Source organism: Lytechinus variegatus, chromosome 4, assembly GCF_018143015.1.
Source record: "Lytechinus variegatus isolate NC3 chromosome 4, Lvar_3.0, whole genome shotgun sequence".
Lineage (NCBI taxonomy): Eukaryota > Metazoa > Echinodermata > Echinoidea > Temnopleuroida > Toxopneustidae > Lytechinus > Lytechinus variegatus.
This window is the reverse complement of record NC_054743.1, coordinates 38,223,367-38,244,287: the sequence shown is the minus strand read 5'-3', so window position 1 is coordinate 38,244,287 and position 20,921 is coordinate 38,223,367. Positions and strand designations below refer to the sequence as shown.

The 20,921-nt window shown below is 36.5% G+C and overlaps 1 protein-coding gene across 2 annotated transcripts in view; it reads right to left on the bottom strand.

Moving 5' to 3' along the window:
• Window positions 1-2,636: 2,636 nt before the first annotated feature.
• Window positions 2,637-20,921, bottom strand: part of LOC121414001 (cilia- and flagella-associated protein 47-like) — a 60,274-nt gene continuing 41,989 nt past the window's right edge. For both annotated transcript variants that reach the window (XM_041607035.1, XM_041607036.1), the window contains 14 exons: window positions 20,681-20,824; window positions 18,031-18,149; window positions 16,114-16,320; window positions 14,518-14,690; window positions 11,258-11,483; window positions 10,490-10,709; window positions 9,653-9,757; window positions 8,947-9,103; window positions 8,288-8,546; window positions 7,444-7,712; window positions 6,804-6,975; window positions 5,514-5,675; window positions 3,416-3,584; window positions 2,637-2,957 (listed from right to left, as the gene is read on the bottom strand). In XM_041607035.1, the coding sequence (XP_041462969.1) occupies window positions 2,736-2,957; window positions 3,416-3,584; window positions 5,514-5,675; window positions 6,804-6,975; window positions 7,444-7,712; window positions 8,288-8,546; window positions 8,947-9,103; window positions 9,653-9,757; window positions 10,490-10,709; window positions 11,258-11,483; window positions 14,518-14,690; window positions 16,114-16,320; window positions 18,031-18,149; window positions 20,681-20,824 (2,604 nt within the window). In that variant the 3' untranslated portion in view covers window positions 2,637-2,735. The remainder of the gene's footprint in view (window positions 2,958-3,415; window positions 3,585-5,513; window positions 5,676-6,803; window positions 6,976-7,443; window positions 7,713-8,287; window positions 8,547-8,946; window positions 9,104-9,652; window positions 9,758-10,489; window positions 10,710-11,257; window positions 11,484-14,517; window positions 14,691-16,113; window positions 16,321-18,030; window positions 18,150-20,680; window positions 20,825-20,921) is intronic.

Genomic DNA, 20,921 nt, shown 5'->3' with positions numbered 1-20,921 from the left:
TACAGAGCGTGATCAACATGCAATTTCAACTTCTGTGATTGGCTTTTGCTTAGCCTGGTTTCGATTCACACTGCATCTTTTAGCACCGCAATATGCCGGCTAACCCTGCTTTTTGTTGGACCAGATAGTACCGTACTATCCCACTTTGCTAAAACGTAGTGTGAAAACAAAGTGGGCTAAGCTTAACCCCGGGAAATTGGTGGGGCTAAGACCCCCCTTAGCTCCACCAATTTAGGACAAAAAGTGCAGTGTGAAAAGCATATTATATATCTTTAATGTAGACCAAGTATGGCAGTGAATAAATTGAAAGTAATAACCTTGGTATATTAAACACGTATTATGCCACTTATGTACTGTAACATTTGAAAAAGAAAATAAACTTGATGATGAAGTATTTGATTGTGTGGGAATGAGAATATCATTTTGTGTTCATCTCTCATGGTCTGCAAAAGACAACAGTATACACCCAAACTGATATTTCATTTGAAAATGTAGCTGCACTATTGGATGTTTTAGCATCTATCTTAATATAAAACGGAATTCCTCCTTCCTACAATTTGAGAAGGGTATGTTGAAAGTGCTGCATCATAAAAACTCACTTTTCTAGAAAAGAAAAACTTATTGCCACCTCTTGCAAAGCTTGAATTTGGAAAATGCCCATCTGTTTTTTGTTAGACATGGGCAGATATATTGCATGCATTGTTTGTTTACTTTTTACAATGTGATTTATTGTTTTTGTTTCTTCTGCCTCATTTTAAAAAATGTTGGTCCATTTCTGTGTATACACACTCACCTATCAAAGATGGCAAAATAGTGAGTAAATTTGGGTATATATTGTGGTAAAGTGATTGTTGAAAGAGCAACTATAACAACTGTATTAGTTGTTTTTAATGTTTGTGCAAATTTTAGGCTGAAAAAAAAATTGCCTCACAACAATCATAAAGTGAATTTCAAATTGTTTACATGATCAGCTAAAGAGTAAGAAATTATTGACATTTTATGTTTTACATAATTACAGGAAACATGCATTGAAGTCACCTCCAATTATTTTATGAGAAAGTTTTGTTGGTACATTAATGTAAAGTTATCTTTGTGAAATCTTAGCTCAAAACTGATAATTAACACAGAAAAAGCATTTGTGGGAAAATTAATTCCTAGGTTATTTGCTTTATCGGTTGCTGTTGAATTTAGTTTGAAATTGTTACAACTTGCATTTATTTTATTTTTTAATCATCCAGATTATGTGTTGTAATCATATTATTGAAATCAAGATGATTACTGGGCTTATCGTTCATGACTAATAATTGCAATTTACAGTCGAGTATTTGATCCTGGTTGGCTTTTGAGAATTCATTTTACAAGTTTGTGCATTTTATATATTGTCTTATATCAATGATAATTGACCTTTATTATTTGTGCCCTTCTAAGACTCAGATCAAATTCTTGAAAGTTATTTTGTCTTTGCCTGACAATGTTTTTAGTATAAATTTCAATCTCATTTCATTAAGTCATATATTGTAATTGGTATTGTGTTTCTGTATGATGCGCTCTGATTAATATTGTATGCCGTCAACAGTTGTTTGATTTTCATTCCCTATTGCTGATTTCCATTATGCTTGCCACTTTCATATATTTTTGTTAGTTTAAGTTTACACAGATTAAACAGTAAAAAATTTTGGTAAGATTCTTTATTTCCAAATTAGCTCTTGACACTTACAATGAAGACGAAAATGTACAGGTAATCTTTTGTAATAAAACTATTTACATTATTTTAATATGTTGTTATGTTCCTTTATTCTAGGTGAATTTTATGTGCTTGAAATTAATCACAGCATTCTTGTATATACATGAAAACCATAACTGAATAACATAAACACAGGTATTAGCATGTTGTAGTACCAGAATAATTAAATGAATTAAATACTGAAGGAATTATTATATCGAAGGTGGTTCACAAGACTTAGAAGAAATTGAAATTCATGGTGATTGGTTGGAATACTTGGAAATTGTCGGACGGAATGTTGCAATACGGTAGTACCAGAATGGACGGATGAATAACAGCATCATAAAGGTAGTATATAGAAGTCTGGAGGTACCCTAAGATCTTAATATCTCATGAAATCTCTCTATATATTACTAAAATATGAACAATTTCAATAATTTTAGACCTATTCTACAATAAATAATGGACATATCAAAGAATTTCTAGGGACTCCGCAACAAAAATTTCATCAAATTTACTGCAGTAAAAATCTGTACATATGTAAAAGTGCAAACGTAAATGCCTACTGTGGTCTTCACTTCTAACCAGAAGCTAATATGTTGTGTCTCCCCTCCACTCTTGCTTTTCATGGCAACACATTCCTTGATCTGGGTTTCATAAATACTTGTTATAGGTACAATTTCATTATCAGCCAATGAAAGTGAATGACTTCAGTAGCTTTGAACTGCACAACAGGTTTTATGAAACAGGCCATGATCTTTTTAGAAATGTTACAGCTCCTTCAAGTTGTGCCCATGAAATCGTTGCAGATAATGAAAGCGAGTTAAATTCCATTTGTTGCTCTCAAGTAATGGAGCTCTTTTGATAGGTGATGACATCACTGTCTTGGTTAGGCTAAGATCTTGGGTTGGTGTCCATTCAACATACTATTTGTTTTCAGGAGTACGTACTGGAGCTCCTTTGATGCCTGTAGTCAGGCTAAGGTTATCTGGGATCTATGTTCATCTGAGAGTTAAATACCATTTGTTGTTTTCATGAGTACCGGAGCTCCTTTGATGGGTGAAGACACTGCCGTTGTGGTCAGGCTGAGGTTGTCAAGGATGAAGTTCTTGGGTTTGTTTCGTCTGATGGGACTAGGGTGGGGTCCTTGGATAGGTTTCTGGGACTGTCCTGTGGGCGGGGTGTACTCCGGTGTAACCCCCTTCAGTTGGTACGTCCATTGCATGTCGGCAGTCTGTGAGGAGAATTACCAATGTATAAAGAATTTAGTACGGTCAAACTTTCTGTAGCAGAAAGATTGAAGGTTGGTCTCTCTTAATTTTTACATTGAGTGTATCCGTAAAGACCACTTGCTTTTCTTGTCACAGTTAATCTGTATGATTCTTCCAAGAGAAGATAAGTCAGTCCCAGGCTGCATAAACGATTTTCCATTAAAAAAAGAACCGTAAAGTACTACTTTTGAATAGCGCATACCCTATCCATTCAAATTCCTAACATACAGCAAAGGCTATGATATTACATGCATATTCTATCAATAGCTTGCTGCTAAACGGATAGGAAAATTATGAGTAAATCATTTAGACGATAATGGATCACTAGTCAAAGTCATGCACAGCTTCATAAAAGGCGACCATGGGTAGAGAGTGTCAAAAGCATAATGAAGACACACATGCAGTAGAAAGTACTTCTTACCTGTACAACGAGCTTGGCATGATAAGTCTTTCCATAGAGCTTGGGTGTGAATCCTACGGTAATAAGAGTTCCTGGTGTACCTAGAGGTTTGAGTTCCCCCGTCTGGGGGCTCACTGAGAACTCAACATCACTCTCAGCTACAAAGTAAGACTGGAAGCCTATAGGATGCCTGCAAGAAAATGGTAATCAAAATGTATTGTATTATGGGGAGCTGTATGCCAAACTCAAGATGGGGATTCTTAAAGGTCAAGTCCACCTCAGAAAAATGTTGATTTAAATCAATAGAGAAAAATCAGACAAGCACAATGCTGAAAATTTCATCAAAATCGGATGTAAAATAAGAAAGTTATGACATGTCAAAGTTTCGCTTATTTTCAACAAAATAGTTATATGAACGAGCCGGTTACATCCAAATGAGAGAGTCGATGATGTCACTCACTATTTCTTTTGTTTTTTTTATTGTTTGAATTATACAATATTTCAATTTTTACGAATTTGATGATTAGGACCTCATTGCCTGAAGCACAAAATGTTAAAATAATGGAATTCCACGTGTTCAGGGAGGAATGAAACTTCATTTCACATGACAATGACGAGAAAATAAAAATATTTCATATAATAAAATACAAAAGAAATAGTGAGTGATGTCATCAACTCTCTCATTTGGATGCAACTGGCTCGTTCATACAACTATTTTGTTGAAAATAAGCGAAACTTTAAAATGCCATAACTTTCTTATTTTACATCCGATTTTGATGAAATTTTCAGTGTTATGCTTGTTGAATTTTTCTCTTTTTATTCAAATCAAGTTTTGTTGGGGTGGACTTGTCCTTTTAAAAGATTGGAAGTAAATGTTAAAAAGATATAAAAATACACTGTCTCAGCTCTAAAAACTAGCACATCAATGATGTGGAGCTCATCCGGCATCTCGTAACACAATTTTAATTTCAACCCAGTTGACACTGTAGTGAATTATATTGGTGACATAAATTGAGAATTTAGAATTGAAATTGAAGAAATTACATAGAAGCATTTTTTGTGATCTATTAGATTAAATTAGATAATAATCTAGTCAAAGTTTCTTAACTCTGTGTAGAACCTTGGTGGACCTAATGTAGTAACCAAAATCAACAAATAAATAATTTTTGTAAATTTTGAAAATATATGAATAAATAGCAGATTCAATGAGTTTCAAAATTGTATCACCACCTCGAGCTATCATATAAAGCAAACAAAATTGAAATTGATCAACAAATGAAGAAAAATATTTTTTGTGATTCATGAATAAATTTTGCTTAAATCAGAATAATTTTCCAGACAAAATTTCAACATTTTGTGTACAAGTTTGGTGAACCTCATAAAGTTCTACAAGATGGAAGAAAAAAAATCAAAATCGGTCAACAAATAAAGAAGCAGTTTATGTGAATTTTAAAAAATATGTATAAATTAGCATAAAAATTGTTCTGGTCAAAATGTCAAAATTCTGTGTAGAAGTGTGGTGAACCTCGTGAAGCTCTACCAGATGGAAGCAAAAAAAAATCAAAATCGGTCAACAAATAAAGAAGAAGTAGCATTTTTTGTGAAATTTGAAAAATGCGCATAAAGTAGCATATTCAATGAATTTCAATATTCTGTGTAGAAATTTTGAATGCCCCACCTAGTGCTATCATATGAAGCAAACAGAATTGAATTCGGACTTGAAATGGCGAAGTAGTAGCATTTTGAAATAGTGGACGGACGCCACGCCACGGCAAAAGCTCATCTTGCCCTTTGGACCGGATGAGGGGAGTTATTGAAAGCTTTCAACAAATGGAAATTTTAATTAGTATGCTATTAAAAAAAAAGCAATATTTTCACTCACGGAAGTGAAAATGTGATGTCAACTGTATATTTCATACTAATCTTATCAGGATATACAGTACTGAAGAAACATTTAACTTTTAGGAAGATTTCACACCATGTTCTTTTTAATCTTTACCTGAATAATGTCAGGTGAATTTATGGAAGATAATTACAGGAGCTATTATAGCTGTTCAGGAGCACAAAGTTTCAACCTGTGTAAGACTGACGAGTCTTTACAGAACCACCAATAACTTACCTAGCTTGGCTGGTAAGCCTAAACCCAACCATGGCTTGTTTGTTGAGTCCTACTGATTCTATGGTGATGAGATCATCAACGGTTGGCTCAGTGGAGATGAAACCAAGAGGGAAACGCCATACTCCTCCAGTGGTTGCCTTGATACACAACTGAACATCATGTCTGTATAGAGGGAGAAAGGTAGAGAGTGGAGAAAGGTAGAGAGTGGAGATTACAAATATGTAATTGGACCATGGTTTATGCATATTTCATCTATTATCATGCTTCAAGTGAGCCCCTTTTGTCAAAAGCAAGCATTATTATAAGTAGAATCGAAATGGTTTATTGAACAAAGAAATTATTCGTGGTCTAAAGGCTGAATTATAGATTTTCAGACATAAAAGCAAATACACAAATATACATAAAAATTACAACATAATGAAAAATGAATCCAAAATACGTGAAAAAAAAATCACATGCCCGAGGTAAATGATACATACGTTATTGTGAAATCAATCATTCTGTAACCATTTATTCATTATCATAATCTAAGATGCTAGTAATTATGTACAATAACCTGCATAGGTCATGGTTTTGTACCATGATACGATTGAAACCTGTTGAAAATACGGGCCTGTCTTTACATACTACCAGATAGAAAAACAAAATGGTTGAGGAATACAGTAGAGCCTGCATAAGATGATTTCCATAATAATCAAGCATTTTTCAGACCAGGGATTTGTTTCGCAAAGAGATAAATGTGACTTTAAAAATTGCAGTTATGTGCAGTATAAGGTGCAGTATAAGGTGCTTCATTGCATTGTTCAAATCATGCTAAGAGGATGCGTGCCTCTTTGTATTAATCAGTAAGATTGCGTATTAGATGTCGTGTGCACATCTGCATTTAAGCTCAAATCTTAAGACACATTTAACTCTTCGTCAAACACCCCCCCCCCCCAAACATACAAGTTCTAAGTGTTGTCTTACAGATTTGACGTTAATGTTTAATCAAAATTTCTTATGATTATGATAGACATTTTCCAAGGGTTATTTCATACAAGGTGGGTCAACCACATAAAAACACTGCAATTTATGTCCCTTTTTGTTAAATTAACAATGGAGAATTTAGTGTGTTTACTTTAATGGTACAACCTACTAGTAATTTAATGAATTAACAATTAAAAATTCTATATGGTTATATGAATATGATGAATTATGAAGAAAAAAACACACATAAAGCTTGGCTGAGTAACTTGTATTACAATTCAAGAAGTTTTTTACAAGGTTGGAAATAAGGCAAAAGAAGATTACCTCATGATCTTGAATGGTGCAAAGATGACGTTGAATATGAGTGTCATGTTGCCTGAAAGCTTCTCTCTCTGTTTGCGTATGAGCTGAAGAGAGACAGCGTTCTCTAGCTGTACCTTGGCCTCGTCGTTGGGGTAGAGAAGCTCATAATTGAACTCACTGGCTAGGGTGTTACCTAAAAAAAAAAAGAGACAAATCAAGAGTTATGGAATATGATTCTCTTATACTGAACCATCATACCTAGTCAAAATCAATAAAGAGCAAAAATATAGAAATTCCAACTGGACTGGGCATGCATCCATTTGAAATGAACAAAAAATTATAGTTCAAAGAAATGAAATAATCATGCAGTAAGTGCTCTTGCAAAGAGGTAAAAAAAATCAGATCAATTTGAGGATATTTACATTAATTATTAAACCCTATCACTCCTATTTCATTATTTTCTAATCTAGCTGAGAAATGTCAGATTGCAAATCATTCTTAAAATGAATTGGAATAACAGTAATATATAATTAGATACAAAATCACAGCAATATATCATTGAATATGAATAATGATATCTGATACAAACTTGATAGAAAACTTATAACAGAGCAAAATAAATACAAGGATAGGCCTTTAATAGCAGAAAAGATTTTTGTACCTTCTCCAGCCACCACACCATCTTCCTCTATCGTCCGATTCTGATCCTTGGGAGTGACCGCTCTAGTCTTGACCATCTGATGGCTACTGGCCGAGCTAGGTACGGCACCGGTCAGCGAGACCTCCAACCTCTCCTCTATCCTACTCCTAGCCTGGCAGCTGATCACTGCACCACGGTCAACCTTGGGTTGGGATTCTGGGATCCCGTTGATGGGGTAGAGCCAGCGGATGTCGCGAAGACCGCCGCTCTTCTCACGCCTGTCATGGTCCCTAGAAGGAAAAGAGAATAAGAATTTAGGTGATTAAGTATTTGTTCAAGGAGACATACACACATATCCCTGCCAATCTCCACAAGATTACTGATGAAATAAAACTGCAAACAGACAGACAACCCAGGGTGAGTGATTCCAATCAAGTTTGGAGTTGGTGTTGGAAGTTTGTTTACGTCAGCTCCAACAAGAGTTATAAACGTCAGCTCCAACAAGAGTTAATAAGTTTATTCTATCAATTCAACCTCCCCTACCCCCTCCCCCAAAAAACCATGACAACAACAATCTCCTAGAATGGAATGCTTTCTAAAGCTGTTAAAGATATTTAGAAGACAAATTGCCTTCAGCTTGCCTCCTGGCCGATGGATGACCAGGGTAAATTCATGCTCTGGTTTTCATTTATTTATCCTTTCTTAAAAAGTATTAACTACAAACAACAATATATTGCTTACAATTTCTAAAAATTTCAAACATCAATTACACCTTCCCAACAAAATCATGGCAAAAACAATATTCTGGAACGGAATGCTTTCCTAAAACAGAGTATATTTAAAGACATAATGCGTTCATGCTTACCTCCTGGCTGATGGATGGTCCGGGTCCTTCATGGGCAAGTAATCCCAGTGCTCTCCATTCTCTCTCTTGATAGAAACAATACACAGTGCTTCATGGAGGTTCATACGATCAGGGGCAAAGGTGATGGGGATATCCAGAGTGGCCTTCGGTCCTACAGGGATACTGGCAGTTCGCTTCAGGAGCAGGCAGAAGGCCGATTCGGTCTTGATTCGGTTTCGGTCAAGACGGCCTTGAGCGGACTCGGCAAGTTCTGTGTTGTCTGTATGGCGATGGTAACAGTGGACAAGGGATTATAGGTCCTCATAGTCAAATGTTTATATGACTGTTTTTAATCGCTTGAGGACTCGTGAAGCAAATATCTAAGGATATTGTTTAATGCTAATGTTAAACATACAATAGAAAACTACATGTAGGTATGCATGACACCACTGATGGTGAAAAAAGCTTTAGATTCCCCCCTCTAATTAAACTTTTGAATGAGAGTACAGAAATAGCAATTTCACAACATCTTTCTTGTCATTTGCATTAACAAGATACTTACAAACTGAAGAGATATACAAAATTAAACAACATGATACAGACAAGATAATCCATAGTGTCAATATTACATGTAGCTAAAGGAAACAAGTTGAAAATGAGAACATTACAGAGGTACTCACCAGAAAGGACAATATCAACCAGGATATTTTCTGAAGTGGGATTCCTGAACGGGATGATGAGAGAAGTGTTTGATCCCAATGTAGCACTCACACTGACTGGATCCAAGGGTGTCGGGGTTAGACCTGTACCAGATGCTATGAACACCCAATCACCAAGCTGAATGGAGAAGGTAATGCAAAAATATTGTTGCAGAGTTTGCGAAATCAAAATGCAAATATAGTGCAGAAACTTGTCTTAGAGAGTTGCGTTACAGGAGACAGGTCTACTGTGCAAACCCTTCACTGAAGTTAAGGGTCTGAATGTGCAGCCTATTTTCGCTCAGGATTGAAACATGTGCTAGTCTTTGCGTGGAGACACACTTGTTGATCAAAGTTTCAATCAGGGTCTGTGCCTGCTGACTAGGTGACCTCTGCCTTATTTAAATCTCTTCGGACCATATAAACCTGTTCGTCTTTAAGGCTAAATTTGACTTAGAACATGTAATAAAGATATGTTTTGCATATTTAGTTCTAAAATAGTGTTTTGACTTTGGCGAAAATTATGTAAAGTCTACCATAGATTCAAATCAGAACATAGAAAATGAAGCATCACTAATAACTGAATAAAAAGAACAGATATCCCAAATATAACAGATATCCACCTACTTCCACCTAGGTACAAGGATAAAAAGAATAGCAAATGCAGTTGAATGAATGGTGTAGATACCTGTTCACATTTGAAGGTTATCTTTGCAGTGTGCGTAGACTGACCAAGGGCTGAAGGCATGAATTGAAGAGGGACTTCTTCCGTAGAGTGAGGAGCCAAGACAATCTGAATAAACAAACAAGTTTTTAAAAGGAGTTCACAAACACAGTCAGCAAATTCATGGGCTGAAAATGACTAAACATTGAGACAGCTTGACTCCAAAATACCTTTTATACAGTATATATTTGAATTGTTCGCATTTTCTAACATAATTTCAAGAATATGACGCAAGTAATCATATTTTCTCTCTCGTTCCCAAATCCTTACATTGCCTGTGCAATGTTGCTGATGTAATATCATTGAAGCTGGTTTGTTCTGAAGGTGACCCATGAAATCATATCACTGCTCTACTCCTGTTGAAGTTATTATACCATCAAAGACAGTTTATGCTGATGGATACCCAGTTTCCTAAGTCCAGTAGCCTTCTTCATAGATAACTTAATGATTACTGTAACTTTGCTATTATGGTAACAGGGCTCAGCACCCAAGCGCAAGCAAGGTTTCTGTGGTACATGTAGGTACCATAATAACAAAGTTACCATAATAGTTAGTACTTATCAAATGGGGCCCTGGTGGTTGTTTCACACAACTGTTCTTAGTTATGAGTGACTTCATGACTGACTGGCGACTCTTTCTCATGGTAATGACATCCACCAAGTTTCCATCAGTGTTGATTTAGTTCCTAATAAATGGTCACCAGTCTTCCGTAAAGTTGCTCGTAACTTCAAACAGCTTTTGTGTAACACCCATTGGGAGTAAAGGAGGTGGATAAAGTTGAGAAGAAGGTTAAGAACTCACTTTTCTTTCCTGGTCGACCTCTAGGGTGAAGTTCTCCTGGTTGGAGCAGCTAGGAGTCAGCTCCAAGGTCTCTTCGGTCGGGTTACTCAACGGGATGAACTGACGATTCCATTTACCAAGCTCACACTCCATGTGTGGGAGGGTAGTGGGTGCTGGAGTCTCTGCTGTCAGGTTCAGTGAGTACCAGAATTCACCGATGGTTGCGTTCTGGAAGATCAGGCTGCAGGGGTCAAAGGCAGTAGAAGACACTTAGTATCCTATGCAACATCAACCAACAATGCTGTCTAATGAATGCATTGTGTCTATTTGATTAATGAGACTGCTAGGGTCTGAGCTGTCAGGTTCAGTGAGTACCAGACCTCAGTACTGGTGGTATTCTAAAACATCGGGCTGCTGTAGAAGACATTTGCAATTATCATTCAACAATGCCATCTAATCACTGTACCTTATCATTTTATAGATTAAACCTTCCTCAAATCACTCCTAAAGTGAGATGCACTATATAGATTTTTGATAAGAAATTTTTCAATACTCTAGCAGAAAATGCATTTTCCCTGAAATATTTACTAAAACTGAACAATCTAATGAAGATATTCTCCAGAGCTTTTATCTTGATTTGAAGACAAAAATGAGATATTCTCTCTTTGATAGCCCGACTAACATTCATTACATAATAAATGCAGATTACAATTAGCAGAACAGTCATGTGTCTAGATTTGAAGTAATGAACTTCTAGTTTCAACAATGAACTAAAAGCTTGCCACTCACCTTCCGGTTGTTTGACCGATGATTGCTGGAGCAAAGACTAGCTGGTAGTACTTCTTCTGAGCAGGCTTCAAGGTCACCGTGGGGTCACCACGAAGCCCCTCCCCCTCGATGGATACATCTAAGGTAAGTTCATCCTTGGTTGGGTTGAAGATCTCAACCTCCATCAGTGAAGCGGACTGAGCAGCGCAGGTGATTCCGATGATGCGCTCCGGTGGTGGGGGTGTGGCTGTATAACCATAAATATCAATGAAATATAAATGATCCAAGCAATTATACATATCATTAATTCTTTATATATTCAGTTATAACATATCATCTGTGTTCATCTGAACCGTCTATCAGTCAATTCTGGTCAAAAATTTGATTTTGAGATTTTTGCAGAAAATGAAAGTACAAATCTTATTCTATACATAAATATCAAATTTCTAGACAGCAATTTATTTTGGTTTCTGAGATATGTGGGGATCTTGCTGGTGTTCTAGCATTTTAAGAAATCAATTCCTGTCAGGTGCCCTTTCAGCTGGGTCAAGCCAGTCAAATGTAGATCAATGCCTTGTAAAAAGGGCATTAGTGAAGTAGCAGGATTTATACCCTGTATAGTCCAGAGAAATCTTTGACTACAACACCTCCATGCATGTATCACATGACCAGTGGTAATCATAATCAAATGATTGGCTGAAATATATCATCTTCCATTTACTTTAGCTAACAGGAAAATTTGCTAATTATTATGATTGGCAATAATGACTTGTTCTATTGACCAACCTTGGTTTTCAGATGAGAATGGTTTATCAAGTAACAAGGATCCACAAGATACACTATACAGTGCGTATCAAAAAAAAGTTTACATTTAGAAAAAAATCCTGTAAAATTATATATGTGTAATATCCTGAAGATTTTTCCACATTTTAACATTGGTACCGATCCATTTAAGCAAATGACGATATAACTATTGAAAAATATTTCCGCTTGAGTGAGCATCTTAATCATGAAGAACATGAGGAATTTAGCTAGTAAAATTAATTTGATGATATATTTTACCTTTTTCAACTGGTTTCCTTGCCAAAAACACTTCGTATAGTGCATTGCGCCCCACCCCACTCCCCCACACACCAAGGCTATCGTGACGATATTTGCTCTACACTGAGCTGTGATTTACATGAAATGGCCTAGGCTTCACTTTCATTTTGTTAATCATTTTCAAGCTTGGGAAAAGTGTGAAGAAACAAGTATTGAATGAAAAATGAACTGTAAACCCACTTTAAATGATACAAACTTAGTGAAAAAAAACCTAACCCTATTCAGTTATGTCCTCAGATCCAGCTGGCACAAAAATGGTATAGGTTGTGCTTACTAAGTGTTGAAATTTCAATTTGGGTGGCAAAAATTGTTACACAGAGATGCTAACTGATAGCTCAAAAAAATCCTGAAAACCCAGGCCGGGGGTCCAGGGGACCGCCCAGGGCCCCTGGCGGGGTCAAGGGCGAAGCCCGAAGCCCCCTGAAGCTGGAACGTTTTCTTATTCTTTAGAGGGCTGAAATCATTAATCTACAGTAGTACATAACAAATAATTAATGACATAATAAACTTCATATCATAGGCAAGAAAGGTGCTCAAAAAAAAAATCATGTAACCCGTACTCATTACGGTACGGGTTAACCTGCTGCGGGTTAATATGCTGCGGCCAATGGGTGCGACTCGGGACGGGTGTATGTAGCAGCGGGGTGCCCTTTTTCACTCACTGTACTCATCAACAAGACAATCCTATACTATTGAAAATCCATAAATCACAATTTCTATCAAAATGATGGATAGTTCACACATATGAATTGATGAATACGCACCAGAGAACACATATTTCATGGTAGCAAATAGGTTTTCAGCTGAAATCCCGCGGCAGACAGCCAATCACTCACGCAGCAGCAGGCAATTGCAGCCACACCGGGCCGTGCTTCGAGCGGTTCTACCGGGCGATCGCCCGATCGCCCGACTGGGATAGCGCTGACACCCGTATCCCTGCAGGGTATAGGGCGGCGTTTGCAACTGCTACAATGTATTGCTCGTGCGTACCGTGCAAGTACAGTATAACAGCTAAACTTCATGCTGCGCACAACGCTAATAATTTTCCGTCTGCGCAAATTGGCCATCCAAAATTGAAATTGCGCTCTCCGTAGCGAACTCCGTGACAAGATTTGGAGGGGAAATTTTTACGGATTTCACTTTGACAATCGATTTTTTTTTTCCGGAATATTTTTCAGCAAAGGAAAAAATCCGGAATTCCGGAAAAATCCGGAAAATTAGCAACTCTGGTTACAGAATGCTTGAATGTATCCGTTTAATTTCAATTGACTAATGGTGCAAGGGAAATGGATGAGAAATTTTTCGCAGGGTAAGTTTGATTTCGCCCTTTCCCCTTTACAAAGAGTGAAAATGAGCATTTCTGCGCAAAAAGATTTCTGCGAGTTTTACAAAAATGGACAGTGCTCACTTAAGTGTAACATTCTGTCAAAACTTTTACTTGCATTAGACAGATGAGATCCAAACCCAAGATTATATGTGAAAAAATTACCCACACGTTGTATATTTTTTAATTCCCAGGGCTTTTTCAAAGTGTAAACTTTTTTTTGATACGCACTGTATTATGAAACATATACTCCACATAATTTTGCTTGGACATTAGGATAATTACACTCATTACCTTAGAAATAGTCCAAAAGTGTAATTACTGTTCTAAAGGTACCTTGGCGTGTAATACTTACTGATGCCCTAGATGATGTATATCATTGTATATTGTACAACGCCTATTTAGCGTATTTCACACAAGCAAATGGGAGGCTGAATGTGCAACATTCGTACCATTACACATGAACCATCCAAAATGTACCGTTGCACGGCTTAAGAAGGTGAAGTGCTCAGTAAAAAAAATGCAGGTGAATTAAGCGTACACTCTACTGGCTATTTGTGCACTGCTGCTGTAGATAGTACTGCAAGGATTTGCTTTTTGCTTTCCTTTCCCTCATTTTCATAGAATAATGTAGGAAGAAATTGATCATTGTTCATATTTTTGCCAACTTCTGATGCATTGTACACCACAAATTGTGAATAGGCATGAGTGTGATAGTACAAGATATCTCATTTGGTAAAAGAAAAAAAGAGACACTCTAGCCCCGTTGAATAGGTCATCTATCTTTCACCTCAAGCAACATCTTGTACCATCACACTTTTAGCTATTTGCTATTTTTATACTATCATTCACTGACCTTTGACAGCCAATGAGAACCAGACGCGGTAACCAGACGTCTCATCCCGTATCTTGCTACCCCCGGTATTCTGTGAGGATGATGCTATGCTGCTGATAGATGATTTGCCGCTGTAAGGTCGTAGGTCACGCTCGGCTTGATCAGAGCTGATATCACTATCATCAGGTTCATCCCTGTAGCACAGATTAAAAGATTTTTTTTTAGTACAATGAATATTATTTCTTGGAATCAATATTCTACGCAAATAAATTAAATGGAGTATATTTGGTCAATGCTCAAATTTCTAAATGAATAGGGTTTTTGCAGGGATGTGGCAGTTTTACTACCTTACTGCATAATGCGAATATCCTGATTTAGTCCTCCTTTCATTGGACAAAAAAATATACATATTTGAATATTATCATTTATAATTATTTTCTATTAGGCCCGTTTTGAAAGTCCATTTTTTATGCACGTGTACACGGCATGTTTTTTGGTCGTGTACACGTTGTAAACACTGTGAGAGCGAGTTATGTTTTCAGTGTCGACACGGACCTGCATCAACATGTCAATGTAACATAAACAGGGGTCTAGATATATAGCCTAAGTCACGGTTTTAAAGCTTACATGAGAAGTTAGAAGCATCAATCCACAAAATTGGTGCAATTAAAAAATTTACTCAGCTTAGCAATGCATTAAATTGATAAAGAATGCAAAAAGAAAATCAGTGCAGGGCCGTACTATATGTAGCTAGCGCCGACGTTGTACCGTACATGCATGCACAGATCGCTGCAGAATTAAGTGTAACTTCAGTTATTTTGATTTTCATTAAGTTATCGATTGATTTTCATTAAGTGTGATTGAACAGCGCTTTCGAGCTTTGGAGACCGGAGCAGACCCATTTCGTGGAACAAAAACTTGAGTCTACAGAATGTGGATTAAACCGGTGATTTTGGAAGTAAACTCACTCTAGGTTAATTGAAATATATTGACATATTAGTGATTAAAACATGTACAGTGTCTGAGAACTGAGATTTCACGTGAGGCTGTGAGCTTGTTCACTGACTTTACAGTCCCATGCAAGCTTTATGCAGATGCTACCGTGTACACGGTGATGGAATTTAGTACACGTGCACTGACTTGACTGTGCGTGTACATGTACATGGAGGGATGAGGTATTTGGCAAACAGTTTGAACATTCTAATTGTTAATTAGGATTATATATCAATAATTTTTGTTTTATGATTTACACGGAGCAAGATGGAACTAGACCCCCCAAAAAGCCTAGAATCAAATATAAGACAGTCAAAAATGGCGAAGAGTTTACCAGGAAGGCAACAGATGGAGTTAAATGGAGGGATGTTGCAATTAGCTCCTAACCAGTAGAAGACACTCAGATAGAACTAAAATTTCAATAGACCCTGACATTCATCTGCAAATCTGCACAGATACTCAAGCAAAGAAAGAGATAACATGAATAATTCATGTAAGTATTCTAGAAAGCATCTACTCAGTATGTATTCTAACTAACATCCCAAATAAAACACACATGAATCAGAAATCAGAATAATACATTACATCTTCTTTTCTCAATAAATAACCATTCTCCTTTCTTACCTCAAATTCTGAGTGCTCCCAGCAATAAAGGAGAGGATGCCTTCAAATTTGCCTCGTTTCCATGGTGATACGGTGATGGTATACTCCTCCTCCTTACTCGGCAGTACAACGATGGTTGGAGCACCGGTGACGATAGGAAGGTCTGACACCACACGATACATCATCTTCCTCCCGGTCACATTGGGGACACGGATCAGACGCTTTATTCTGTAATAGGTAAATTTTATCAAAATAGCCTATGTTAGGCTGTGGTTGTAAGGTACAGCAGTAATATTTATAATTATAAATTCTGCCAATACCAACCATTGACAAAAACTAATAATCTATTTAAACGTGCAAATGTATAAAAATGATGGAAATGCAAGAATGTAAATATGGCCTATATCGACATACATGTATAAAGTTGAATCTTTGACTCAAATCTAATTAGCATAAATTACTTTTGAGTTGAAAACGCAGCCCACTAGCAATCACCTATTTATGCCAGCCGAAAAAAGGCTGACATAAATAGATAATAAACAAGGCCAGAATGCAGCATAAAGGTTAGCTGTGGGTTATGGTATGTTGTAGAGTCTTGTGTTGTGCATGTTTATTGATATGTTGATGTGATCACATCATCATGTATGACATGATCATGTATGACATCATCATCACATGACTAGTCACATGTTCTGTTATATGTGTCACTGCACCCTGGCCTTGCTTGCTCACTGCCTCCAATCAACAGACAAGCAAGGCCTTTCTTATATACTCCAGCAAAAGACAAGCATCTTTTTGACAGTTAGTGAAGAAACCACCACGCCATGGTTCTAACTTCCAAAATCTCATGCATAAACATGATGTATGACAATAGAATTTAGTGCTATCAACCAATAGGCAGAGAGGAGGGATCTTTTATCATGCATTCATAAATACAAATCAGAAATTCATTCCATCAAACTAGACTTGAATTCATAATGACCAGTTCACAAAAGGTATTCTAACATAAACCTTCAATGACTACAATGCAACATATGTGAATCGCTTTCAGGAATTTGTCTTACAATGGTGGGACACTAAACCTCGATGAAAACCCGATTCATTATTGTTGCTAGGTCAGACAATGACATAATAGCTAGATAATTTCACATGCCATGCATACCTTTGAGATCAAGATGAATGCATGACTCATGGCTGTTGCTAGGTCTGGCCAGGTTGTTACTAGGTTTGGTGATTCATTACCACATGTCATTGCCATACTTAGACAATCAGTTCCCCACTTAATATGCAGAAAATGTGTCTTTATTCCAAGACTATTGAGTGCCAATGAAGTCTCATGAGGATGAGATAGTTTGCAGATATACACTGCAGTTCAATCCCCAACATTTGCAATGGATCTACCAACCACCTGTACAGTGATGATGATGGTGGTGGTGGTGATGATGATGATTTTGATGATGATGGTAGTGACAAAGAGGATGGTGATTATGAAAATGGAAACAATAATGATGATAATGATAATAGCAATGAAGATGATCATGATCATGGTAACAATGATGATAGTGATGAAGATGATGATAAGAGTGATGGTGGTGCTGGTGATGATGGTGATGATGATGGTGATGATGATGATAGTGATGAAGATTATGATAGTGTTGAAGATTATGATAGTGTTGAAGATGACAGTAATGATGGTGATGATGATGGTAGCAATGATGATAGTGATGAAGATGATGATAATAGTGCTGGTGATGATGGTGATAATGATGATGATCATAGTGAAGATGATGATAGTGTTGAAGATGACAATAATGATGATGGTAGCAATGAATACAACAACAATGATGACAATGATGGTAGCAATGATGAGGATAACAATGATGATGATGATGACAGTGATGAAGATGGTGATGATGAAGATGACAATGATAAACTTACTTTTGTCTAGCTTCACATTCCACCTCTACATGATCCAGAGCTAGAGGTTTTTGCCCTTCTCCTTGGAGACTGAAGTGATGTTCTGTACCATCATCAGTATTCAGCATCATCATCTTACCCTAAAAATCACAGACAAACATAGAGAAAAGGAAACAAAACCATTCACTCATGATGTACATAACTGACTGCAAATGTCCTTGAGTCACCTGGGGGAAGTTTCATGAAAGGACTTGTCGGACGTTTTACCCGACAAGTCCCATTTTATCCGACAGTTACCATAGGAACAGTGCCTCTCAGCCAATCAAAATTATGGAAAGATGTCAGATCTGACAACTTGTCAGATGAAAATATTGATGAAACGCACCCCTGGGGCCTGTTGCAGAAAACTTGCAATAAAAAACAACTCTAAAAATTATGCGCAACTTGATTTTCAACCAATCAACAGCGCGTTTTTGGGACTTGCGATTGATTATTCGACTTGCGTTTAAACACAACTCTTTCTGCAACGGACCCCTGAACTATTATTATCTTAAGCATTTATCATAAATCTATTTCTATTAAATAGGACATAGTATCTTGGAATGATACTCAAAAAAGATCAAAAGTTTGGACACTGAATCAGTTGTACAAGAAATGTGTCACAATGATTACTCATCATTATTTATATGAAATATACCAACTATCTATAATAGTTACATCAGTTCTTGTTGTCCAATGCCCTTAATTATTGTTTTTTTTATTGAACTTATCATTGATACACACAGTGCAATCATATGTGACTAGCACAGAATTTTTAAAATTTTGGAGGTATTTGATCAATGGGCCCTACATGTATTTGAAATGCATTTTGTTATCAGAGTAGAGTTTTTGTTGGAGAAGTATATCTTTCGAATACATTTCTTCAATACTAGGTAATCTATAGGAATCCATACGTCAAACATATATCCATACATTCTAGTTCATGTGTGTGACTATATGTGATTAAGAAGTGAACAAATATAAACCTACATGCATATAAATAACAATGGAAAATATGTCTACATCAAACAACAACAATGACAATATCCATGCAGAATATCCCTGTGATGACATTGGTGGAACAGCATTGTGGGTAATCTACAAAGTTCTGAAGATTAAAGTTTCCCTCTAAACTCATTCAATATTACATTATTATGAATGATTCAAACAATTACAGATCATGCATGCACAAATGCAAAATGTGACATAACAACATAAATGTGATGTGTGAACAAAAGTGGTAATGGAAGGTGACACTCTGTAATGCAGAATCATTGCTCTCTAAAAAGTGTTCTCATGTACATAAGAGTAAGATCTGTATGCATGCTATGGAAACCAGGGGAGCGTTTCATGAAAGGACTAGTCGGACATTTTATCCGACAAGTCCCATTTTATCTGACAGTTACTATAGTAACAGTGCCTCTCAGCCAATCAGTATCAAGGAAAGATGTCAGATCTGACAACTTGTCTGACAAAAATGTTGATGAAACAGTCTCCGGGGCAGTGTTAATTTTCACAATATCACCAATCTTTTGATAATAATTCAGAAATGATTAACAAAATTGACAGATGACAAGATGCAAGTGCATTTATTACTAACATTACTACCATCTACATTCTAGCATGCCACGTTACAGTGATAATATAATCTTACTCTGTATATGACCGAAGCCAGAAATTTGACTCTGCCACCTCTTTTCTAAAAGTACATTATTAGCATAAGAATGTTTCAATTACAATGATATTTGAGGAAAAGAGGGATAAATAACACAGTTCAGTGATTTTTACCTACCTTGAAACCTCAATAAAACCATACAATAAATGTTGATAGTTTGTTCAGCACAATAAATATGCATTTTCGTAATATATACTTATCTAGTGGAGCAAGTTGTGAAGCACTTTGTAATCACCAAATGCTCAATGGATGGATTAATATTTACAAATAACAAAATATTTTTGATGAGGCAGGCCAATGAGTCATTTAATCAAATACATAAATATCATTCATACATGAATGTTCAAATATTTGCTTTTCTCTCTTTTGTATTAATGGATTCCGTTCTACAGATATACTATTTCTGCAATTTATTGGGCCAGCAATCTAAGCTCTAAGTCTCTTAGTAGCCTTCAGGACTTAAACAAAAAATGGTGAAAAACACTGTAAAACAAACTGCGCGAAATATTGTTAATTGCAAATTTCATTTTTATGAACAATGGGGGCGTCGTGGTTAAGACTCTCATCTTTTAATCAGAGAGACGTGGGTTAGAATCCCAGCCATGGTGTGTTTTCCTTCAGCAAGAAATTTACCCACACTATGCTGCACTCGACCCAGGTGAGGTGAATGGGTACCCGGTAGGATTTATTCTTTGAATGCTTTAGCGCCTGAAAGGTGGCTCAGCTACAGCTGGGGTAATAATATGGCACCAAGTATCAAGCGCAGTAGAGTCTATGCTATTATAGTAGCTGTGCTATATAAATGAACCATATCATGATTATTATCATTAACAGTAATATCCCATGATTTTGTTTTCTTCCAGAAAGGAATAAAAATAAACAAAATACCCACAAATTCCAGTTGAAAGATATTAAAATGATCAAAAATGATATAAAAAATGGAAGAGAATGTCTCACCGTTATGAAGGACTCAAATGTCGGCCTAAACATGAGTGGATAGTAGGTGATCTGCATAGCTTTAGCCAGTAGGAACGGAGGTCCATGGAACCCTACACCGTCAATACTGATCTTTAGAGGCCAGTCGACACTCGTTTGATTTACCTGGTAAAGGAAAAAATATATCATTAGAAAATTATCTGAATTAAACGATATAGAGCCTACAGTTTAAACTGAGCTGCCGACCTTTAGGAGTACAAAG